This window comes from Juglans regia, chromosome 7 (assembly GCF_001411555.2).
Source record: "Juglans regia cultivar Chandler chromosome 7, Walnut 2.0, whole genome shotgun sequence".
NCBI lineage: Eukaryota > Viridiplantae > Streptophyta > Magnoliopsida > Fagales > Juglandaceae > Juglans > Juglans regia.
Window position 1 is genome coordinate 44,859,958 of NC_049907.1, and position 25,078 is coordinate 44,885,035.

At 37.1% G+C, this 25,078-nt stretch overlaps 3 protein-coding genes across 3 annotated transcripts; 2 read left to right on the forward strand and 1 right to left on the reverse strand.

Annotated features, from left to right (window-relative positions):
* The first annotated feature begins 3,737 nt into the window (after positions 1–3,737).
* LOC109004898 (casein kinase 1-like protein HD16) lies at positions 3,738–10,561 on the forward strand. The gene is made up of 16 exons (XM_035692002.1): positions 3,738–4,546; positions 5,630–5,764; positions 5,862–5,935; positions 6,024–6,093; positions 6,215–6,270; positions 6,373–6,444; positions 7,316–7,410; positions 7,501–7,567; positions 7,691–7,820; positions 7,894–8,112; positions 8,211–8,347; positions 8,541–8,715; positions 8,841–8,931; positions 9,049–9,206; positions 9,882–10,070; positions 10,169–10,561. The coding sequence occupies exons 1-16, from the start codon at positions 4,166–4,168 to the stop codon at positions 10,226–10,228; spliced, it is 2,109 nt and encodes a 702-aa protein (XP_035547895.1). The 5' UTR covers positions 3,738–4,165; the 3' UTR covers positions 10,229–10,561.
* Positions 10,562–12,020: 1,459 nt separating this feature from the next.
* LOC109004900 lies at positions 12,021–13,495 on the forward strand. Its single transcript, XM_018983608.2, has one exon. The coding sequence runs from the start codon at positions 12,178–12,180 to the stop codon at positions 12,751–12,753; it is 576 nt and encodes a 191-aa protein (XP_018839153.1). The 5' UTR covers positions 12,021–12,177; the 3' UTR covers positions 12,754–13,495.
* Positions 13,496–14,470: 975 nt separating this feature from the next.
* LOC109004903 (homeobox-leucine zipper protein ATHB-15) lies at positions 14,471–23,362 on the reverse strand. The gene is made up of 18 exons (XM_035692387.1): positions 21,892–23,362; positions 21,421–21,580; positions 21,151–21,251; positions 20,955–21,045; positions 20,584–20,679; positions 20,377–20,490; positions 20,210–20,293; positions 19,914–20,069; positions 19,729–19,803; positions 19,450–19,556; positions 19,171–19,363; positions 18,564–18,749; positions 18,357–18,437; positions 17,291–17,425; positions 16,874–17,199; positions 15,614–15,719; positions 15,118–15,267; positions 14,471–14,817 (listed from the first exon to the last, which is right to left on the reverse strand). The coding sequence occupies exons 1-18, from the start codon at positions 22,095–22,097 to the stop codon at positions 14,671–14,673; spliced, it is 2,514 nt and encodes an 837-aa protein (XP_035548280.1). The 5' UTR covers positions 22,098–23,362; the 3' UTR covers positions 14,471–14,670.
* Positions 23,363–25,078: the final 1,716 nt, after the last annotated feature.

The window sequence follows — 25,078 nt, forward strand, 5'->3', positions numbered from 1 at the left end:
GTGTGGTTTGATGGTGACCTAAAAATCTTAACTTTCTATGTAGGGTTGGATATATAATGTTTACACTTAACATAAAATATTATCATTTACATTTGAACTCTTTCTGACATAATGTTGGATGCATAAAGAGGGCTACTAAAGGCAGATTATTTTACATCATAATTATTGAAACAATTTTCAGAGAAATATTTTGTTGACATTTGAAGAAAGTAAGGGGATGATCATATCTACTTGCCTCTACTCAGCTTCATGAATTCCTATACACTTCACTTAGCAACCTCGATTGTTTACTGAACTTTATTAATCTCTTTTCAATCCTTCACCTTCGAGGCATATCCTTAGAGAATTTTTCTTTAATTTTTCTTTATTTCCTCCTCCTCCAATGAGGAAATTTTGTTCTGCTTTCTTTTATTTATTTGTTTTTTTTTCCTCTCTTATACATATCTATACACTTGTTTGCTCTAGGTGAAGGAAATCAATTCGTCACCAGAGATAATAACAAAGTGACACGTGTCCTCTATCGTATTTATATTTTCATAAATTCTATTTGCACAACTACCAAATTGTCACCAAGTTTTGAAAAAATTACAAAGTGAACTTTTTAAATGTCATGGTATTACACAAATTGGTGTTGTTATTGCTGTATTTGTATGTTCATGGATATTCTTTTATTAATGGTTGTATATACAGATTTCACCAGTTAATTGGCTAAACTGAGTCTACTGTATATGTAACTGCGACGTTGAAGCTCATTATCTAGAATTTGTCTCCAGATTTATTGTTTTTTATTTTTATTTTTTGTTCTGTTTGATCTTTACTTTATTTTTTCTATTGTGAATCTGTAGATAAATTAATGGACGTTGTTCGGATCTATTGTTTTTTTTTTTCGTTTATAAATCTCTTCACATATTTGAGATTTGAGATTTCAAAGTAATTTTAACAGCACAAATCTAATCACAAAATCCTAATAACACAAACACATTCACAAAAATCTTAAATTTCAGATTCAAAAACCCTAATAAAACAATTACATAATATCATCTACCAGATTTAAGATTTCAAAGTAATTTTAAAAACACAAAACAACTTACCAAGAAGAATTGAAGACAGAGAGGGTGAGATGAGATCGAGGGTCTATGCGTGGTATCACTGGTAGACTGCGGCTAGGTTGTGTGCGACAGAGAGTGGGGCTGAGGGACGAGAGAGTGAGGTTGGGGAAGAGAGACGAGAAAGTGAGGTAGAGATGAGAGAGTGAGGGGGCAGATTTCAGAGTGAGGCGAGAGAGTTGAAGAAAAACGGAGAAAGGACGTGGTGGTGGGAGAAACAGAGAGACACAAAAACGAGGGTGGGTGAGTTTGGGGAGATGGGTATGGCGGCACAAGGTTCAGCAAGTAGAAGAAGAAGAATAATAAGAAGAAGAAGAAATGAGAGAAGAGAAAGGGAAAGAGAAAAAGATAAAACCCTTGGGTTTTCACTTCAGCTGCGCCAAAACGGCGCCATTTTTGCAGGGCTAGGCTCCCATTTTCTCTCATACGGGCTGGGCTCAAAGTCTCACACACACAAAGCCAAACCGAAATACATCACTATGTAGCATATGTAATTATTATACTCGATTTAATTATTATTACCCATAAATATTTGTTAGATTTCACATTTTTTTTCCATATGCCTTAAATTATTGATTAAATTCAAGTTTTTTATAAAATATATACTATTTTTTCAAAATAATTATTTTACCGAACTACGCAAACGTGTTTTACATGTTGTTCCAACCTAGTTATTTATTATCCACTTCTTTTACCCTCCATTCTAAAAATATAACTATTTGGGCGTAATTTTATTTTTATTTTTTAAAGGCCATTTGACTAAAAAATCATGTTCATAGTAGAGCCATTCAAATTGGACTTTTGACCTGTATATCTTGGATCGGGTGCATTTGATTTTCAAATTCAGTTGAACTCAATTAAGTTTAGTCTAACTTTAAGCTGATTCTAACACCCAAATATCCAACTCTCAAATTATTAAACTCATCCTAACTCAAAACCTTCTTACACGTGAGACTCATAACTTTTTTCAACTTAAAACATCTTTATATGAGAGACCCACAATCTTATTTAATTTTCAATAAAAAATACTAAACTCATGTTAACGTCGAAATACACTTTAAACTCAGTTTAGATGAGTCTCACATAACTCTATTCATTACTCAACTCATTATTATTCATAAATAACTCAACTTAGTTGAACTCAGCTCAACATCCAAATGTAGCATAAAGTTGATCTCAACTCAACTCAATTCAAATCATCTCATCTCATCTTATATAATCATTACAATTTTTTTAAATTTATACATAAAATATAATAAAAAATTCAACTTTCTCAAATCTGAAAACAATAGTAATATTAAAAAATAATATTTTATTCAACTTTCATCTAAACTCATTATCAAAACCTCATCTAAAAAAACTTTCACTATAATGAACAATTAAAAAAAACCCTTTATGGACTTTATTTTATTCTTAATATAATCCTAAAACATTTATAATTTTAGAAATAAGAATTTTATTTTTATTGAGTCAAGTCATCTAGTCTTGCCTTAAACAACTCTAAATTTGATCATTTAAGCTTAAATTATTTTAAGATTACGAAACACGGCATTTTTGATTCAACGTTCATTTTTTTTATTGCCTTAAACAACATTAAATATCTAATTCATATGTTGATGTATTTTTTCGCTATGACCCAAACCCAACACTATGATCGAATGCCCATGATAATGGCTTGAATGTTCATACATCGAATAATTAATAAATGATTTATTGTTTATGTCTATATTTATAAATTTATGTGATTTAGCATAAAATTTCATGTCAACGAGTCATTTGAGGGCAAAGTTCATTATATTTTATTGTTTTACAATCTGACCTTTTATAACTAACAATATAATAGAAAAAATATGATTAAAGTGAAGTGGATGAAGATGCTTTACTTCGAAAGAAAGCCCCACGAATTGTCGAGAGTGTTTTTTGTATAGGGTTGCTAGATGCTTTTGTAGTGATTCCCTTATTTTATAAAAATCTCGTTCTTTATTTGGAATAAGTGAGTCTTATTTATCTTATATCATTTTCACTTTTTTATAAATAGATTAATTTTTTAATTTTATCTATAATTTATCTCGTCTATTTTTTATTATTATTAACAATGGATTGAACTATATTTCATATTATATTCTATAATTAAAAAAAATGTTTACAGTTATAATATACGTGTATTTTTTTAAGGAAAAGGAGTAAATATAAAATTTATAAAAATTAATTAATTTTTAATAATAAATTATATTTTTTAAAAATAAATATATAACTTTTAACTAACTCATAATTATATATAATATTGTTTTTTAAAAAAAATATTAATAATTATTTATAAGAAAGGTATCGTCCCAAAAAAAAAAAAGCCCCACACAGGCGTCAGGACTGTCACCACCCGTACGTCTTCGCACCGCATCGTGGCTTTTGCTTTTGGCTCTTATCAGAATATCCCAACCCAAACACTTTCCCGTAATTACACCTGCTTCTGGTTCTATTCTAATTTACAGAGAAAATAGAAAAAAACATCCCTGTTTCTAACGACCGTCAACTCCAACCCCATCGACGGTTCTTAATTACCCACGCAATAAACCTCAATTTCCAGGTTTTTCCCAAACAAAACCAAATCATATTCTATGTATATATAAACAAATACCCCTCTTTCTCTCTCTTATCTCACTCTACCTGAAAGTACACCAAAGCCCCCCCCCCTTCTCTCAGGTTCCTCTTGCCTCTGTCTCTCTCCGTCCGTACATCTTTTCGATCTGTCCGAATCCCTCATTTCCTGCTGCGAAGCCACGATCTCCGGCACTCTGATTCTCCGATCCTTCGATTTCCTGACCTAAAGACACGGACTTGTACACATTCATCGTTCGAGTCCACTGCGTCACTCTGATTCTTCTGCAACGATTTTCCGTCAAAATATCGGACTTGGGCATGTTTGTCGTTGGTAGGGACTCGTGCTGCAATCTTGATTCCACGGGGAATAGAGCGTGAGGTAGAGTGTGATTTTGTGTGGGTGTGCGAGGGAGAGACTTTTTTTTTTCTCCGAGCTGAGGATGAGATACGAAGGATGAACGATGCCGGTACTGCGTAGTGGAGCGCGCAGGGGCCGGGCAGCAGCGAAGCAGCAGCCGAATCCTAATCCGGCCGAAGTTGGGGAAGCTATTGCGACGAGGACACGTCGAAGACGTGCGGCGGCAGAAGCAGCAAACAACACCATCAATAACAACAAACAGAGACAGCACCAAAGAGGGGCCGATGAGAACGTAGTTGTCGCGAGGGCGGAGGAGAAAGAGAAACTAGGATTGGAGGAACGTGGCGGTGGCGGCGGTGGCGGTGCGGAGGAGGAGGAGGAGATAGGGGAGAAGCAGATGGATGACTGCGATAGCGGTGGGAGGAGTAATGAAAAGGTGCATGCCGGTGAAGACGAAGGAAGCACCGCCCCGCTTCCTGAGAAGGTTTGGACCTCTTCTAATATTAAGAGTATTTAAATATCTCAGCACATTGTTAATTGTTTTGGGTTTTGTTGGTTGCTTCTTTTGCTATTACACGAGGATGTAATTGCTGTGTGTGATTGTAAATTTACTTTGGTTAGGTTCTGATGCAAATTTATAGTATATGGGGAAGGTGGGATTCTGAGAATGTATAGACTTGCAATTGGGAATTTAGATGCTGATGCAGAACTTGAGCGGTTTATCTGTTTCGAGTCGTTTGGTTGAGCTGGGAGTTAACTCATTCCAACGGAACTGGTTTAGTGGAAATATGGATTTTCAGTTTTCATGGTAGAGTTAGATTGTGAACGTATTTGCATGGACGATTGCTGCAAGTATCTCGATGGTATAGCTTTTATGCTGTTTGAACCATTACAACGGAGAAGAGTGTTTTTGCTAATTTACTCCTGTTATTATGACTATGGCGCTCATGAGAATAGTTAGAAACCCTTCAACTTTGGTTCTGTTATCTTTTTCAGTCGCTTGCTTCAGAAAGTTGTGAGGATTTAATAAACGGGAAAATTAAGTGGTTACTCGATGCATAATGTTTTATGTATGTATAGGTAGACAAGAATATTTGTTTACTTATATCATATTTGCTAGATTCCCCTGTTAAATTGTTTTTTTATAAACTTTTTAGGGATGTGAAGTGTTCAAGTGGAAATTATGCATATATGTACGTACTTACCAAAAAAAAAATAGTGCACATATATATAGACATTCCCATCATCACACTTGTTAATGCAATCACCATGTTGCGTGATAATACCCTCATCTCTTGCAGCTCTCATTTTATCGACTAAGAAATTATAATAGGATTTAAAGAATATTTTAGAAACTCTTAGTTATGATATATGCTTAATGGGGATCAGCATCCGTTATAATATATATTTTTTTATGAGTAGCATCGATTATAATATATAATAGGATTTGTCAGCCTGCCCTGCAAAAATCTGTGCGTGCATGGGTGTTTGCGCACCGGCATAAATATAAATGTGTGTATATTTTTTTCAGTGTGATGATTTGATTTCTATGGTTTTTTTGCTGCAGGTTCAAGTCGGTGGTTCCCCGATGTACAGAATAGATAGAAAGTTGGGCAAGGGTGGGTTTGGACAAGTGTATGTTGGTCGGCGTGTTTCTGCTTTAAGTGCAAATGAGAGAACTACAGGCTCTGGAGCTGTGGAGGCATGGCATTCAATCTTTGTTATTACATGTTGGATTCATTGAGTTCATTCCATGCCTTTTTTTTTTGGGTAACCATTCAATTCACTTTGTCAAATAGGTGGCCTTAAAATTTGAGCACAGAAGTAGCAAAGGATGTAACTATGGACCGCCATACGAGTGGCAGGTGTACAAGTGAGTGCGCTTATTTCTCTTAATTTCTTATGAGTGTCAATTTTTACAGTAGTTATGAATCTATTACTGACTTTTTGTACTTGTATAGCACTCTTGGTGGCAGTCACGGAGTACCACATGTACACTACAAGGGCAGACAGGGTGACTATTATGTCATGGTATGCTATTTTTTTCCTTGTGTTGCTCATTCTCAAATGACAGACTTCATGCTATTCTCTTTCAATCTATCATTGAGTGGTCTTAGAATGGATTTTTAACCTAAAACTGTATTGCGTGCAGGTTATGGATATGCTAGGTCCAAGCTTGTGGGATGTTTGGAATAATAACTCTCATACGTCAGTTTAATGAAACTTACTCTTAAGTTCATTCATTTTTTTTGTTAAATACATTACCATTTTATTGATGAAATTGTTATTAAAGCAATTTCTTAATTTCAGAATGTCCATTGAAATGGTTGCATGTATTGCCATTGAAGCAATATCCATTTTGGAGAAGATGCACTCTCGAGGGTGAGATTTTTTTTTCTGCAAGAATCAGGCTTATGTTCTTGTTGAAGTTTGATTGTTACACTCCCTTGGCCATTTTTTGTTATTTTGTTATGTATGTAGCATGTTGAAGGGTTGATTCAGACAGGCGGAATCTGGAAATATAATATATTTGGGGGGGGGGGGAGAGAGAGAGAGAGAGAGAGAGAGAGAGAGAGGGTAAAATTAATATTTATCAATTTTGCTTTGTATAAAAATTCATAAAAAAGGGGGGTGTTTTTTGAAATGTTGGCAATGCAACAGTTAGTTCCACCCCCGGATCTAGAATTTGTTGGTCTCTTCTCGTTCATGGTGTTTTGTATGTTATGGAGGGGTCATCCAGACATTTTCAAGATCTAGTTCATATAACTTGAAGAGTAAACTAATTATAGAATATTCTACAGCACGAGTATTTCCTATTTGTATCATGTGGTGCTTGTGGTAGGGACGCAATGCCAGGACATTTGAAGACAGAGAGAGATCATTAGAGGAACTTAACGTTTTATTTTACTCCTTTCTATGTACATGGGCCATTGCTGTTGATTTTAATGGCATGGACCTTCATGACTTTCTTATTTCTTTGGTGCCTTCCTAGGCTCCTAGCTAGGGCACACTGTCTTTTTTCTTACTTGTATCGGGCCTTGCCTTATTCTTTAATTAATATAGTTTTGTTTACCTATCCAAAAAAAAAAAAAAAAGTATTAGAATCTTCACATTAATGGAAATTGGTTGTAAGCAGGAAGTAGAACTGTTCTTGAACATGTGAGTGATGTCCTTAAGATGGTTTCTTTTTTGGATGTTTGTGTGTGAAGAATTACAGTGGAAGAATCGATTATTCTTTTATATTTTTCAACAGATATGTGCACGGGGATGTAAAGCCTGAAAATTTTCTGCTTGGTCCTCCTGGAACTCCTGATGAGAAGAGGCTGTTCCTAGTTGATCTTGGATTAGGTAGTTTTTCAATGACATTATGATAATGTTAAGTGCTCATTGTATAGTAGTGTGCATACACTCATTGTTTTATCACTGTAAGGGTTACAGCTACTAGATGGAGAGATAATGGAACTGGCATGCATGTTGAATATGACCAGAGACCAGATGTTTTCAGGTACAACCAGTCATTGTATCTGGGCAGCATGCAAAATGCTTATTTAAACTGCTTTACCCTGTACTTTTATTTTTTATTTTTCCCATTATTTTGGTCCATGACTAATACTTTCTGATTTGATAGGGGAACGGTGCGTTACGCTAGTGTTCATGCTCATTTAGGGAGAACTGGTAGCAGGAGAGATGATCTAGAATCTCTTGCTTATACACTTGTTTTCCTTCTTCGAGGTCGTTTGCCTTGGCAAGGGTACCAGGTTTGTCCTTTCCAACTTGTGATAAAATTTGCGTTTTTTAGTGTATAATGTTTTAACAACGCAGTGTTTGCAGGGAGAAAATAAAGGTTTCCTTGTTTGCAAGAAGAAGATGGCAACATCTCCAGAAACCATGTGTTGCTTCTGTCCACTACCGTTCAGACAGTTTGTTGAACATGTGGTGAACTTGAGGTTTGATGAAGAACCCAATTATGCAAAATATATTTCGCTTTTTGATGGAATTATCTGTCCAAATCTAGATATCAGACCTATAAACACAGAGGGTGCACAGAAGGTAATGAGGTTATCCTTTTGTGTTTGTTAGTTGTCACTCTTGAGCTGTGGTAATCTAATGTTTGAAGGTAATCCGATTATACTTTACCTATTGTGAAGCTTATTGGTCATAAGAGAGCTCGATTGGCAGTGGAGGAGGAAGAAGATGATGGACAACCGAAGAAGAAAGTTCGCTTAGGAATGCCAGCAACGCAATGGATTAGTGTTTACAATGCCCGTCGACCAATGAAACAAAGGTTTTAATCCATGCCTGTGCATGATGCATTATGTATTATTCTCGTCATTATAACCTTGTGTAGTTCTTGTATGTGTGATTTGTAGTCCTGCATTATATTTCACTGAAAAAAATCCAGCATTTTATTTTACATATAGAAATTAACTGAGATTGCTGAATGCTGTGGATGAAATTTTGTTGCCTTGGCATTGCAGGTATCACTATAATGTGGCAGATGCAAGGCTTTCCCAGCACATTGAAAAAGGAAATGAGGATGGATTATTTATCAGCAGTGTAGCTTCATGCCAGAACCTGTGGGCATTAATTATGGATGCTGGTACTGGTTTCACTTCACAAGTTTATGAACTCTCACCTTATTTTCTTCACAAGGTACTTGTTACTTTTGATCAATTTGAAGCTGTTGTCTAAATTAATTTAATGAATTCATCAACGGTTTTATACTTATGTTGTCACCAATTTATCTGGGTATTTGATGTATCATCTCTCTGTTATAGGAATGGATAATGGAGCAGTGGGAAAAGAACTATTATATCAGCGCAATAGCTGGAGCAACAAATGGGAGCTCCTTAGTAATAATGTCCAAGGGTTAGTCTTACGATTATTATTATGTTTAGCTTTCTGGAGAAAGTTTTATTCAGTTTTCAGAACTGGCCAAGTTTCAATCTGTTTTTTATTCAACCAAGATTTTATTTGTTGAACCAGGCACGCAGTATTTGCAGCAATCTTACAAAGTTAGTGATTCATTTCCTTATAAATGGATAAACAAAAAGTGGAGGGAGGGCTTCTATGTTACTGCAATGGCCACTGCTGGGATCAGATGGGGAGTTGTGATGTCTCGTGGTGCTGGATTTTCTGACCAGGTCATCTTATCTTTATTAAGAGCACTAGTAGTGGATTCAACAAAGTTATATTTTGGCCAAAGTTTAACTATATTGCATAAAAACTCACTGTAGTGGACTCAACAAAACTACAGTATTTTTAACTTTGATCATTTTCACTGGCCAAATCTGTTGAATCCAAGTTGCTAGCTACATATTATTTTGGCATAAAAAATTCCCTCTCCCCGTGCTATTCATTTCGCGCCAGCTCACAATTCCAGAAAATTCTTCTTCGTCTCAAAAGCACGAAGTGCCCAAATCCCAAACTCAACCACAGAAGGCGGCCGGTCTCCATCAGTCATCATTTCAATGATGCGGCATCATCTTGCTAGAGTGTTTCAAGTTCTAGTTCTGCAATATTATGATTAATTAATGCCAATTTTTAATGTGTACTTTTTTAATAACGAATAAATATTCAAATTATAATTAGAATTAAAATAAATAAAAATGTCAAAATCAATATTTTAATAGAATAATGATAGATTTGGAGAGTCTGTTATTGTGTTGTTGAAAACTGGCTAGCTAATTTATAAAAGTGAATTTTCTAGCTAAATTTTGGCCAAACTTTGTTGAGCCTACTACTAATGCTCTAATAATAGAATATGTTCTCTGGTGCAGAAGCATTGATAACTAACTGATAACGTCATTGAATTCCAGGTTGTGGAGCTAGACTTTCTTTATCCTAGTGAAGGTATTCATCGGAGATGGGATTATGGATATCGAATCACAGCAACTGCAGCAACTTGGGACCAGGCTGCTTTTGTTCTTAGTGTTCCAAGGAGGAAGCCTGCAGATGAAACACAGGAGACACTCCGAACATCAGCTTTTCCTAGTTCACATGTAAAGGTGAATTTTATACTCCTTTACATATTTGATTTGGTCTTTTTCTTTGCTAGTGATCTTTAAGATGTTTATGGTACCTTTCGTGACAATTGGTCTTGCAGGAGAAGTGGGGGAAGAATCTTTATATTGCATCGGTTTGTTATGGAAGAACTGTTTCGTGATCTGAATGTTGTTTAGGGTGCCAATGTGCATGTAGTAGTATGTTGCTCTCATTGCCTTCTCTCCATTTGGGATGCCCTGGTATTCAAAATGGTATTTTCCCCGGCTTTAGAGAAATTTTGATGGCTAAAAAGGCTTAAATTAAATGTAAGTAAGGTACAGACTGTAGAAACTCTTATTTTGTGTTCCTCAGTTTGTGTAGAAATTTGGTGGTGTTTACTTATCATTATAGCCCATCCTGGTGAAAACAGGAAATCTCAAATCTGTTTTTTTTTCCTTGCTCTGTATCCAGCACGCCATCACTTAAATATCACATTACTGCTCATTTGGGGTGAGGATCAGGTTGATAAAATTGGACATTGCTATTGTTTGGGTGATTTGGAGCGACAATTTGGGATGTAAATTAATCGATGCTCTCCATTTTGTTAATTAAGTTTTGTACGTGCATTTATCTTTTCTTGGGTTAAGAATCATCTAGTTTTGCAAGCAGGCAACAGCTATTTTTAAGGGCCATAAGCCCATGAACACTGCCAATTTCTCATATTGCCCCAACCCCGAACAGTGCCATTCGACACAGGCAATATTACATACCGTACGATGAAAATATCTGGTTTTGTTGGCTAATTCGTCTCAATGCATCTCAATCACTTCGGAACTGTACAGCCCACAACTTTAAAAGCTTTCCTTGTCTTACTGATAGTTGCTACGGCATAGACTCTCGGTACTTTATTTAATGATTTGCTTTTTGCTATTACCTAACTTCTACGTTCTCTCTCTCTCTCTCTCTCTCACATTTATGATCTAGCTTGGCCCGTGAACTTGGGGTTGTGGCTGTAGGGCAAAAGAAACCCATCTCAAGCAGTCCTTTTCTTTCTGGGTTTAACCACAAATACTTAATACATCTATGGTTCATATGGCTACATTAAGCATACACGTGACTCCGCAACCCGTATCATTTTGTAGTCACTTAAACTAAATGAGATACCCAAAAGGCAATGCTTCATTTAATATTTTGGTTGCTTTTTCTTTTATTTAACCTTTCTTGCCATTTAATGCCAATATGTTTAACTTATTAGTGGGGTTTTGAAAATCTAAAATTCGTTAAGTAGAAAGCTAGCGTTTCCGTCTTTACATTTTTTATTGTTTTGCTAGGCCTAGAAGGAGAGAGCTTACAATAAAATTGCTTTTATTTTGCAACAAATGAGTTACCGAGGTACTTCTTTCATTTCCCTTGAACATTATTCATGCACCGAATAGCACCTGATCCCCTCATTAAAATGGACAAATTAAGCATGAGAGGTACGAACTTGGACTACGATCGGATGTGTTCCTCCAATAGCCTCTTCTAAATATGTCACTACATTAATCAACCTATACTAACGATTTTAATGATCCCATCAATAGGAACATATTCTTACAAGTGCAACGAGGTAGAGTAAGGCTCTAGGCCGGGAACAATGAGGTGGACTAAGGGTTACAATGTTCAAGAATAAGCTACTCATTATTAATGAATGGCCAAAAAACAATAAAAACCAAAATTACATGCATGGTTTTTTCAAGCTCTGTTTTTTTTTTTTTTTTTCTTGGCAACTAGTAACTTCAAACTTCAAAAAGCAGATCAACTTGCATTGTCGATCAAAAGTTTCTCGAAAAATTTAGCATGTTCATGACTATTCACGCTTTCATTGATAACTGACGTGTGAGTTTCCAAGATCCACATAAATTCACTGCTTAGAGTCTTAAAAGTAGGACAACTAATATAAATAAGAACGCTTTGCTTTCCTTCTTCCACCGTGAGATACTCTTCAAGTTACTCTATCAATCAAGTGTTCTAGCTCACTAACTTCTGATCTGCAAAGCTCAAAACACCAACTTTTTCCTATATCCTCCTTAGGCTCTCTCTCTCTCTCTCTCTCTCTCTCTCTCTCTTAGAAGCTTTGTATCGAGTATCATGGCACCTCATGGAGAGGCTATTGCTAGCCCTTACAGCAGGAGCAACAACTTCTCCAAGCCGTCAAGGCTCTCTTCGGCTAGCCTTCAACGAACGGTATCAGATATTTCATTCGAACTTAGCAAGGAAGCGATTGATTTAGAAGCAGTACTCCCTCAAATTTCCGAGGTTGAAGATGCAAAATGCGAGTGCTGTGGCATGTGCGAGGAGTGCACGCTTGAGTACATTGACAAGGTGCGCAACAAGTTCTTCGGAAAGTGGATATGTGGGCTGTGTGCCGAGGCAGTGAAGGAAGAGGTGGAGAAAAATGGAGGGAAGAGAGAGGAGGCTTTGGATTCACATATGAGTGCATGTGTTAGGTTTAACAAATTTGGAAGGGCTTATCCAGTTTTGTTCCAAGCTGAGGCCATGAGAGAGATGTTGAAGAAAAGCAAATTGGAAGGGAGAGGCGTGAGAGCCAAGTCTATTAGTCCTAGGGACAAAGGAGCTGGGCAAAAGAAGGGTGGGATCGCTCGGAGTTCAAGTTGCATTTCGGCAATTACGAGGGAGATGAATGATCTCACCATGGCCAAGTGAGTCACCAGCAAGCTTTTATACGTCTCTATGGAAGGACATGCACGATTCTATCTATACTACTTATGAGCATGTATCCTCTTTATTTTGCTAAAAAGTATATTTCGTTCTCCCTCCAAACCTTTTCACTAAAGCCCTAGCTAATGTTTGTCTCCCCTTATTTCCTAAGTATGTTCTTTGATCATATATATATATATATATAGTTTTTGTGGACCAACCTTAAAAGCTTTTTGTTGGGTTAGTTCCAAGTTAAGCACACCTGATCTTCATCTCCGGGGCTTTTTAGCTTATACCTTGGATGATTTTGCTGTATGCCTTGATTTCAGTTGTCCTCTCACAGGGATTTTTTGGGTTCTCCCGTCTCTTATATCACCTTCCGGGGATACGTAGCAAATCCTAATATATTTCACCCATCGGGGTTTTTATGGGTTGGCTCAAATGGTCATTCACATTAATCCAGGTTTTTCCTTTTTGGGTTATGGGCACTCTGTTCATCGGTCGTTTTTATTCCCAAATTGCTAGTTCATATATGTTGACATGTTGACAATAAATATGGTTTTCCAGCTACTGAAGTCAATTAGTTTCCTCAAAAAAGAGGGTCGATTGGGTTCCTCATCGAGGATTTGAGGGTACTGGCTCTCTGACATGAAATCCTGCATTAGCCGTGCGCAGCTGTGCATACAGCAAAACCTCATTGGTTGTGAATCATGTATTTCTGCAGCATATTTACGCGGGTTAAATAAGATGATTATTTCAGCTATATATATATATATATATATACTTTCTTGAGAAACAGTTTATTTTCTGTCGTACTCCCCTTTTTATGTTAATTGGAAGTGATAACCCAACTGGGATCATGTACATATAGACTTGTTCTAATTAAAAGCAGACTCTGCATGTTTCTTTACAATCTACTACGCGGATTTTTTTTGGAGTATTGGTTCCTATGGGGGTGAAAACGACAATTAATTGAATAATTCATGGTTGTAACTAGTAAAACACCATCCACGTGAACGACCCACTTAATGAATTTCTATCCCTCTCATATAAAATTATAACCAAAGTGTTTGATACGGTGGCAATCTACAATTAGGATCACAAAACACCAAAAGAAAAAAACCCACGACGTATACGATAGCCATCCTATGCTCGTTTTTGTTCTAGATCTGGGTCGAGGCCCCAAGGGCTTTGAACTTTGAAGCCCAACCATCCAAGACCAAACCAAATTGCACTCATCAACTGAAAAAGCTCGGTTTCATTCTTTTTTATAGGTCAGGTTCTCGGGGTTCAAGGTGTACCAATCATTAACGTTTTGAATGAACACCAAGCATTGATAAATGATAAGTTCGTACTTGGGACTAGGGAGATCGGAATAAATTCGCTAGTTACATCATGTGATCTGTACAAGTACATGAAAAAGCTCAGCACGTAACATACATGGTCAAATTCAATAAATCAAAGGTCAGCCCGGCTTGGTCCTCAGCAGCTTCAGTTTGGTCTGGTTCGGGAAACATGACCAATTTTTAGATGTTGGATACTTGGGATACCTTCCAACCCACCTTCGATGCTGCCTGTTCAAATGAGATTACAACACGAATGCCATAATTCAACCCTAGACTTGACTTTCTTCTGCTCTACTACTTAAGTACCAACCCAAACCTGGGTGTGGGACCTTGGGACAGTCCAGCCCCTAGAAGAATATGTTGCATTTGAGTGAGTGCCTCCTTAAAATCAATTGACTGATTAAAGCAATAAAATACAAAGGAACATGCATCACTTTCAGGGTACAAACTAAAGCGGGGTAACACACCCAGTCTTGATCAGTGACAAGGTTTTTTAGCAAAAAGACTAACAAGCCAATAGAACATAAAGATTTTGGAAATTCCATAGTTCATTTGATCTGCCTCCGATATGTTAATGTCATACAAAAGACCAATTCACAAACATAAAGCAGATGCAATGAGCATTCTCTTCTTCATTCAGCACCTTCCAAGCCACTGCTCTCTCATAGGAGACTGGTCGGCCCATGCTTGAGAGACAGATACCACCCTGGAGACATGCAAAGCCCTACCGAAAGGAGAAAAGTAAAACATAGGTTAAAAACCAATCAACTAATCCCGACCTTATCAAATAAGTTTAATAAAGTCTTTCAAGTATTGCCTTATGCAGCACAAAAATGACCTCATTACGAGTAAAGAAATATATCACAACTCTTATTAACTGGTACTACTGAGGGCTTCTATACTTCACAATAATTCCATTGAAGCCCTATGCTAGCTCCCCTTAAGCATATGTACGTTTGGTTTCAATTACTAAGAACATGAAATCAAATGAGAAAGATACAGATTTCAGATGATTTTGCCAGACCTGTTGCATTATCTGTGGGAACTCTGAGCAGAGCGTTTTTCGACCATGATCATCAAATATCTTTTCCAGAGTTATGTCTTGCAATGCAACCAAGGTGGTCTCAAGCATGTCAAGCCCTGCCTGGTTCGCAAACGTAAAAACCGGCAATGCCTGAATAAAGTGGACGTCAGATTTTATTGGTAAAAACTCAATAATTGAACTCTAATGAAATCTGCACACATATGGATTGGAATTCATATCTTCAAAAATTATGAGGGCAATAAACATAAGACAGTTCATGAATACTTGTTCAACCTCACATTCTAAGCATAGAAATCAAAGTTTGATTTGGCATGGTTATCAGAAAATAATCTCTTTTACAGATTAGGCATTTGATTTGGCTATTCGTACTCTACACTCCTTTGTTTTAGTCTGAGAGATAATTATCAAGGACTTTGAGCATTCTCATGTTGGGAGAGAGGGGGTGGGCTCTTAGCAAAGTAGTTTTCATGCACACCTTCAAAGAGCAGCACATTATTGCATCTGAGTGATGCCACAGGGTTTTGAGGATGGATTCACTCCCTTCATTGCCAGATTTGAGTAGCTCCACACCCATATAGCACCTGAAAATTTAAAAAGAGCCACACGACTATTCTGACCATGGAATACATAACACTGATTCCCTTTCAAAAGTCTCCAAAAAAAAAAAAAAATTTATTGGTAAAAATTCTCAAATAAAACAACTAATACAGAAGAAAAAGTAAAAAAAAAAAAATGTCCTGCTTCGCCTGTCATACTGTCAAGTGTAAGATGAGATCAAGCATTGAGCGTGTCTTCATTAGCTACCAGTAAGACAAGGAATCTCATGCTAACAGTTAATAATCAAAGTTTTTAAGATGAGATCAAATTTGGTGATGCTCTTGTTCTGACAGATTGAACCAGAAATACAAAGGACGAATGTTAACAACTCTCCTCTCACTCCTATTTCGTGGGAAAGGAAAAAAAAAGGTGTCACATGCAGACAGTACTAAGAGGAGATTGATTCTTAAAAGGTCAAATGTTTTAGGCTAGGCAAAATAACCGCCTTTCAAACCTGACCGAAGGTGGTGGGTTTCTGGCATTGGTAAGGTCAGGATCAGATAGGAAAACAGATTTCCAATAGAGCTTGGAGTGGTAATCAATGATGGATGATGGAAAAATGACTCTCTGAACCCAATAGACCTATGCTGCCTAGTCTGGTGGCAGGATGCAAGATCTCACATCCGCTAACAACCTGCCATCACCCTGCCACCATTATGTGGTGTAGCTCACATTAGCTAATTGACCATCAAGTATTGGAGTCTACGAGGTTCCAGAGCTCTCATGTGCCGGATCAGTTAGGGAGTCATTTCAGATGGCCGATACTCTTTTAAGTTTAGAATGTGCTACTACTTCAAAGTCATAATCTGCTCCTTCAGCTGCTTTGGATGTGTGACATGCTGGCAATCATGCCTCAAATAAAACATCTGGAAATGGTCCTACAAATGTTCTATTTACCTTAGGAGACTTTACCATCGGCAACCAAGGGTCAGTGCTCTGACTTAAAGTATCATACATCATGATGATTAGCCAAAATTGCAACATGTGGCTCTTCCAATATCCAAGTGTGAAGTGATTCATTTACTTATAAAAAAAAAGTCTGAAGTGATTCATTAACCCTTAATCTAAGACAGGCCAATTTAAGGACAGCACAGCAAAACAGTCACTTGAATACATTTGAAAATTATAACTTCCACACCTGTAACTCTGGCAGATCCAACGAGCAAGGGTCTGAGCTTCAGGAGTACCCAATGGTGGCCGAAGGCCTGCCTGTGAACTCAAATGAGAGGGAGAGAGTGCTAATGCCACCCTCTGAACTGATGATATAATGCTGCGGACATATTGACGAGCCATGGATGCTACATGTTCTTGCATGTGGCTCTCAAATGCAAATTCAAATGCTATTGTCATCACAGATCTCACGGAGCCAGAATTAGCAGAATAATCGGTAGACGCTCTATTACCAGCTTGCCCAATTTCAAGAGCGGAGGCAAGGTCCAGTGTGCGGTTTGGACTAGAGGCTTCCTACAATATTTTAGGGTGCATCAGTTAAGAAACTAACAGAATGTGGTAAGAGAGAACTCGCAAAACACGGTACATGGGATTTGAAGCTAACCTTCCCAGAATCAAGAGGGATGATGCGAAAACCAGAAGGCAGAAGAGGTGCATCGTCAGCAAAAGAAGCATCAATTGGAGCAAAGATCAGCTCCGCACAGGTTCCAACAGCATTCTCATCCATTCCACTACAAAGCTATTAAAACAGAAAAGTAAAGACAAGTAAATTAAAAAAATATAACATGAATGAGAACAGTGTGAGAAACCAAAAAAAAAAAGATAAGACAACAAGAAGATGGTTTGTGCACTATATCAACTTCCCAGACCAATTCAACCATGTATGTTGATACCATTTAATTCCATATGCTCAGTTGTCAACATGTGCACCAAAATGGGTAAAGGAAGCCAGCTACTTTATTCCAATAGCAGTTGCTAAGGCACCAGATTAGAAGGCAGCCTGGTTTTGTTCACTTGGAACTTTAAGATAAGGAAAAGGAGAGAGCAGATATGATTTTGATTAATTGAAGAACACTGATATACGACAGTGTGGTTATTACAAAACTAGTGGTTCCTCTTATAACAGAAGGAAACGCAATTTGCACAAATAGGCCACGAGATAAAAGCAAACAACCTATAAGAGAAAATATAGCTTTCAAAAATAATAAAACTACAATTTAACCAGATAACAAGGAGAATGGATATTGAACTCTGAGAAAGTTGCCAACCCTAGGGGTGGACAGAAACCGATAAAACCGGCTGGAATTGACCAGAACCGGCAGCTGGATGCTGGAACAGGCCGAAACCGGTGGAGAAAACTGACATCGGTTTGTTCGGTTCCCAGTTTGAACCCTGTGCAAACTGGTGAACCAACTGGGCAGGAACCGCACCGATAGGTCAGTTTTTCAGCCTTGGACAACCCAAAAAATTATCATCTCAATTCAAATTCCAAAATCGGTTCGTTATACACTCCTTTGTCACATAACTTAATCCAAACATATGGAAATTTTATAAAACAACGCCTAAGGCAATCCAGGCTAAGCTAAATGAAAACACAATGTATGACTTCACAAGTTTAAATCGGACAAGACATAATAGTGGAGCAGACAAGCAATAAAGAGAAAAATTACTTGCAATAGAAACATCTCTCTAGGCATTATGGCGTCTTCAGGAGTAGGGCCTACACCTTCCAACTTGATGACTTCCAAGAACTTGAATACAAAGAAATAAGTATCAGATGCATGAATAACAAGACTAATAACAATGACTTGTAAAAATAATACCAACAACAAACAGATAGGAATACATTAAAGACAGATTTGAGAGTTATTGCTCACCTCTTCATGCTCCATGGTGTGAGCTAGTGGAAGTATAACTTGGCCCCCAAAGCCTCCAACTCGAGAACCTGGTAAGCTACAGGGACCAATTTTAATAGCTGCAGCCGAATAAGCATCAATATTGTTGTCTGCCCATTCAGATCTGTGCTCTCGCAGGAATCTAAGAAGAATCGCAGGAGGGACATTCTGAAAAAGAAACAATAAGTACAGGATCAAAATAAGAATAATTTGCAAAATTCAGGTCCAAAATATTTTCAACCACATAATAAGTTTTCTGTAATACTTAACATTACATGCTTCAGAGATACTTAAAAACAATCAAGTATTGTTGACTAAAACATAATCATACAGTTGTGGATTTATTCTATAGTGAGGAATTGGTAATCACAACACGGAAAAAATAAAAGAGGTTTTGATTGTCTTGTGTTAAAAAATTCTCCCCATAAGAATGGGACAGTGCTTGTACATTTGAAAGGCCACTCACCTGAACAACTAATACAATCAAATAGCATAATTAACTAACAAACTGCTATAACATTTTTATCTCCAGGTATTTATTTCCACAGGCAATTGGTAAAGAAATATCACAAGCAATCAGCACCCTGACCTGCAATAGCATTGATGCTTTAGCACACAAGACAGCATTACTGACAGCTGGAAATCCATTAGCAAAAGGAAGATTTAAACCCATCAGCTTCTCAGGAGATGAGTTCACAAGAATAGTAACATCATCCATGCCATCATTTCCCATCATCGACCACCCCTCATCAGTAAACCCATTAAGTGCCTCATTAAAACCCCTGCCAGAAAACATCTATTGGATTTAGAACAGCAGCGGAATATTAATGGAATGTAGAGTCATGTCAAATGATAAGAATATGTTAACCTGCTCAGCCTCTGGCTAAGTGCTCTGAGAGCTGCAGGTCGCCTGCCCCAGCCTGTAACGTTAGACTGAGAAACCTCGTGAGCTATCTGCCTCAGCTGGCGTAGAGCCTGTATGAAAATGAGAAAGACCATATGGAATATAAAAACTCTCCCCTTTATAGTTTACAATTAACCCTTTCTCAAGTAAATAAGAAGTTTTCCGTGATGGTTCTATTTGTCCCAGGCAGTAGTAGTAACAGTCACACTTTGTACCATGACATAAGTAGAAAGCTAATCTTACCGCCATAGTCGTCTTTTGTGCAAGCACAGTCGAGGATTCATACAGTGGGCGTAATACTTCTGGTACACTCCATGGCTTATTTAATAAGAGCAGCAAGTGGAAGTTAAACTTCATCTAAACAAATATTCCAAAAACCAAAGCAAGCAACCAATGATTATCAAATACAGTATGGGCTGGTTTTGTACCTCCAAATCAATATGATCAACGACGTGTATGATTGAACCACCACCCTCACAAGGTCGTATGAGATACCCGCTAGGCAGCATTTCTGCTCTCACAAAATGCTGCACAGGCGGCATGCTTGGACCATTTTGGGTATTTTTAAGTGACCTCTCACAGACCTGCACACCATTTGAAAGTTGAAACAATAAGGATGACTTCATGTGTATGAACATATATGCACTTGTGTAAACCAAGTCAATCGACTAGGATATTCAATTCCGTGAAGAATCATAAGCCCAGTTACTTTGAGACCACGTACCACAAGGCTGCCATCTTCTAAAACAGAAGTATAACGTAGCAACCAGAAATCACGAGCAGGCGCCAATGTAGTTGGCGCATAGAGCTACATCATTAACAAAAAAGAAGATTGATAAAGTAAGTAAACTGCTCCAACAGACACTATAAGGATACAATAACTAGTGTTACCTGCATGTAAAGCAGCTCGATGGTTCCACCATTTGCTGTGGGCAGCACATTCAGAACATCCACAGCTCGGCAATCGCGGAACCACGAAGGCCGATCCTTGAGGATTTCTGCAACCTGAAAAGCACAAGTAATTAAGTAAACAAGATTATCTTAACTGCTCAAAATAGGAGCAGAGTATTTAAGGGAGAAAACCGAAAAAACACCTACCCTTGTAGGTTCTAGACCCACTAGGCCGCAGGCTCGTGCTGCCACTCCAGTGCAACCATGAGAAATAGCAACGATTCCAATGGAATCCGGACCAGGCTGAGCACAAAGAAAGATTAGAACTAGTTGTTCGACCGAGCAATTTGTAGCATCTAAAACACAGAATTGAACAGCAGCAACCTTTTTTACTGTAATGTTTCCCCAATAAACCAGGAAAAATATGTCATCAGAATTAGAGGTCTAGCACTAAAGAGCACAGTAAATACCAAGGTTTGTAATTTAATTATCTGAGTAAATATTATTTATTCCATGCATTGGGAAAGAACTATCATTTAAATAAGAAAACTTAAAATAAAAAACGTGTAAAAAAATACCTTCATTCCAGGCATTTGGACCCACTCCACAGCAGTTCCAGTGGCCTTTGAAAGAAACTCTGCTAAAGTCTCTTCTGCAATGGACAAAAGCCTGGAAAAAAATACAAGCATGCATTAATCAGCCACTAGCGCAAAGAACAAGGTGGTCACACAGCACAATGAATGAAAAGGACTAAACAACCATATTCTCACTAACCCTGCAGGACTAGCATCCCTCGGCGGATGCTGAGGTGTCAAATGGTGTTGACCACTCGTCACCACCGATTCACAACTTGTGTCTTTGGTTGCAAGCGTTGTCTAAAAGAAAAGTCAACCTCCAATCTCAGTTTCCACACAATTTAGTAGATAATAACAGCGGTGATGGTAATAATAAAATATCCAGGTTCTTTCAGTTGCGACAGATCGTAGGGGAAAAAACACAACGGTGCTGTGATGAGAGAGAGTAGTAAACTTCATAATTTCTTACATTCTGGGTATGTTGGCGGAAGTAACCATTCTCATACACCAGATGTGAGACCTGCTTCTGCAACCTATCATTTTCCTCCATCAAAAGTTTGTTCATGGCCGTCAGCTTCCTATTCACAGCTTGAAGCCGCGAAGCCTCTTTCCTCTGCTTCTCTCTGCATCTGAAGACATGAATGAAAGAAATTGTTATTAAAAGCATGGCAGGGTAACTATCTGGAAACCGAAAAAATAAATGTAGGTGAAGAAAAAGCGTTTCAATTAAATTGCGAATTTTTCATCATACAGCTCAAGTATAAGACATAAAAAATTCAACATTTTCACATTCTACTAATTTTATCAGTCATTGTTTCACTAGAAGTTCATTTGTCAGTCATAGTGAGGGGAGAGTCCATGGCGGGGCTCTCATGTCATCGTTTCACTAGCAACAAACAAAGACCGCACATTCGTAATGTACACCGGCAAACCTCCATACCTTCTGTTCTGGAACCAGACCTTGATCTGTTTGGGCTCGATATTCGAGAGAATTGGGCACTCGCGGATAAGCTGCTGGCGGCGAATCGAACTTGGCTTCGGGCAGTCGTGATAGAGCCTCTCGAGGGCTTCAACCTGCTCAGGTGTGTACCGGACATACTTGCCGTTGTCTATCCCTGGTTTACCATCCTTGCAGGACATTGCCATCTCCAATCAGATAAACGAAACTTATTGATAAAAAAAAACTGAACCAAAACCAATCAGCTCCTCCCTAAGCACAATCTCCAACACTTCTAAGAGATTCAAACCAACAAAAGCAACCACAAATTTAACTCGCACTTCAGATATAAGTACCCTACAAAAAAAGAAAGAAATCCCAAGTAGATTCACTTCCTTATCGATTATCTCGAGCACTTCCTAGAGCTTCAAAGCAGCAAAATTAGCCACAAATGGAAATCTAACTTCAAACTCAAGTGACCCACAAAAAGCTGAACTGAACCAAGTGGCTTATCTTCCTTAATGACAACTCCAAGCACTTGCCAGAGCTCCAGGGCAATAAGACAGACAGACGGAAGTCTTATGAGAAGTTATGCATTTTCTAATTTTGTGTCCACGTCTTGAAGTAATACAATCTGTCTGCAATACTGAGATTGAAAAACGAAATGATAAGATAAATCGTCGAAGGGACACCAATATATATCCTTAACTAGAACGCAGCAACCCGTGTTTTCTCAATAAGAGACAGCCCCAAACACAAGAAAACATAAATCTTTCGAGATCAGAGCTTGAACCTAACGAATTATCGCGAAAACACTCGAAGCACCTGAGTAAGAAGTGTTTCACAAAATACCGAAAACAAAAACACCACGAAACGTTTCGCACCAGATGTTTCCCCCTGATTTAAAGCTAAGCTCTTTCACCCATCCAACAACTCGACCAAGATCCAACTCAGCTAATCCTCAGTACAAGTCCCAACCACCAAGTTACCAACTCGGAAACTGTAAAAAAAAAAAAACAAAAAACAAGCCCAGAATAGAGGGTTTTCCCAGAAGATCCAAAGTTGCTCTGAAACCAAATATTCTTGCCGATTTCACCCTTTTTACGGCCTCGAAACCAGCCAAAACGACACAGTTTGACCAATTTTCATGGTCCCCAAATATTCCTCTGCTACCCCTGAAACATTTTCCTAAGGTTTCACGAAAAGAAACAAAAAAACATAGCACAAATCAAAGGCATTACACTCCCGAAAATGGGATATCTTTCCCTTCTTCTCTATCTCTGTCTTAGGGTGAAACTAGTGGAAGATGTTGTGAAGCATGTGATCTGTTGCTTTCGGAAGCAAAAGGAACCAAAAGAAGAGGTGGGAATGGGGGTAAGTTGACAATAATCAGGAAAGAGTGAGACCTAGCCTGAAGACAGAGGAAAAGCTTTTTTGCTCTGATTTGCTTTTGGTTTCATTTGCCTTCTTTGTTGTTGGTGGTGTTGCGTTTGCTCCCTGGCCCTGAGTTTTCATTGGTTCGTCACTTTCCGCTCAGAGGTCTTCATTCTCTACTGTACTTTTTCCTTTTCCTTTTTTTTTTTTTTATTATTATTTTTACAAAAGTGGTGCGGATGCGGTCGTGACGAAAGTGCCCTTGCGGACAGTCTCAAGACTCTGAAGTCTGAACTTGAAAACGGTGTTTCCCGGAACCTCAGTGAGATCTCAAATTTAACCCTCGTCTCTCTCTTCACATTTTATGACACAAAATGGTTAATAAAAAATAGTTTATATATTTTAATCGAAACTTTTTTAACGAACTTTTTATTATTTAATCTAAATATTCTTTGTTAAACTTGAGGATTACTGATTTTTATAAAAAAAGATGACACAGGGGATGCCCTCCGTTCAGAGGGCAGTGCTGTAAAACGAAAGCAATTTGAGAGGAGGTAATTCGGTGTAAAAGTGGGGGCATTTGAGAAAGATAGTGGGTGGTGAATCAGGAGCTTAAAAAATTACAAAAGCAATTTGGATTTTGGGGTAGAGCGGAGAGTTTGCGTGGGATACAGAGGACACCATGATGAGGTTTTTGCATGCGTCCTCCCTCGATTTTAAAAGCTCAATATATAATAATAATAATAATAATTAATTAATTAAATATTTCCTCGACAGTTAATTAAAAAAATATATATGTATATAATTCCGACGTCATCATAGCACTGCCATCGGTATATAGTCGTAACATATATACCCACATACATGACATGACCCTGAGATTGACATGTGACATAAAAGAAAATGGGAGTGATGAGATGGTGGGTGAGTGATGCTATCTGTAGGGACATAAAGGGGTCAGCAGGCCTTATCGTGCCTTATGTGTCTGCTTGGATATCAGGAAAATTAAAAATTAAAAATTAAAAATTAAACATTAAATAAAGAGTAAAAAATTATCAGTGGAAGATTTTAAGATATTCTCTAAGAACATTTTTATTAGATTAGTTAAAGTTAAAGTATATTTTTTATAAATGTAAAATAAATTTAATATTTAACTATTACATTTACATAAATTTCTATATTGGAATAATTATTTTTTCATTATATGATAATAAAATAATATAAGATAAATTTAACTTTAACTATTCACATCAAATCTCTACATTAGATTATCTATTTATTTATTATATAGTAATGAGTAATTAATAATTTTAAAAATTTTTTAATTATGAATTTATTTTATTTTATCATATTTTACTATTCATAATATTATATATTAATTAGTAATTATATTCTAACTATATTTTTTTAATTGTCATTTAAAATGGATAGAGAAATAATTGATATTAAAAGGAGAGAAAAAAAATAATATAAAAGGGATTTTATGAATGAATAGTATGTTCCAAATTTAGAAATTAATTTAGATATTATTGTAGCTATATTCTAAATATTTAGAATATAGTTAATTCAATGTAAGTAATTTTATGATCTAATAGTTAAATTCTCATTAGATTTAACTTTTAACTAATTTAATAAGAATGCTTTAAATAGAGGCTATTAAGAAAAAAAAAAAAAAAGACATGTTACCATAAATAATAAAATAGTACGCTTGACTCTTGAGAAAAATAAATTAAAAAAATTAAAGTACAATGCTTTATTTATTTTTTCTTCTGGTGGATGATAATATAGTACCTGCTGAAAAAGGACAAATACGGAT

What these genes read in the sequence shown, in the direction of transcription:
- LOC109004898 (XM_035692002.1), top strand. Translation starts at nt 4,166, where the DNA reads ATGCCGGTACTGCGTAGTGGAGCGCGCAGGGGCCGGGCAGCAGCGAAG. An exon ending in AGGGTGACTATTATGTCATG is followed by an intron (nt 6,094 to 6,214) that starts GTATGCTATTTT and finishes TATTGCGTGCAG; the next exon opens with GTTATGGATATGCTAGGTCC. An exon ending in ACACAGAGGGTGCACAGAAG is followed by an intron (nt 8,113 to 8,210) that starts GTAATGAGGTTA and finishes CCTATTGTGAAG; the next exon opens with CTTATTGGTCATAAGAGAGC.
- LOC109004900 (XM_018983608.2), top strand. Translation starts at nt 12,178, where the DNA reads ATGGCACCTCATGGAGAGGCTATTGCTAGCCCTTACAGCAGGAGCAAC.
- LOC109004903 (XM_035692387.1), bottom strand. Translation starts at nt 22,097, where the DNA reads ATGGCAATGTCCTGCAAGGATGGTAAACCAGGGATAGACAACGGCAAG. An exon ending in GAGAGATGTTTCTATTGCAA is followed by an intron (nt 17,426 to 18,356) that starts GTAATTTTTCTC and finishes CTGTTTTAATAG; the next exon opens with CTTTGTAGTGGAATGGATGA. An exon ending in TCCCTCTTGATTCTGGGAAG is followed by an intron (nt 17,200 to 17,290) that starts GTTAGCTTCAAA and finishes AAAATATTGTAG; the next exon opens with GAAGCCTCTAGTCCAAACCG.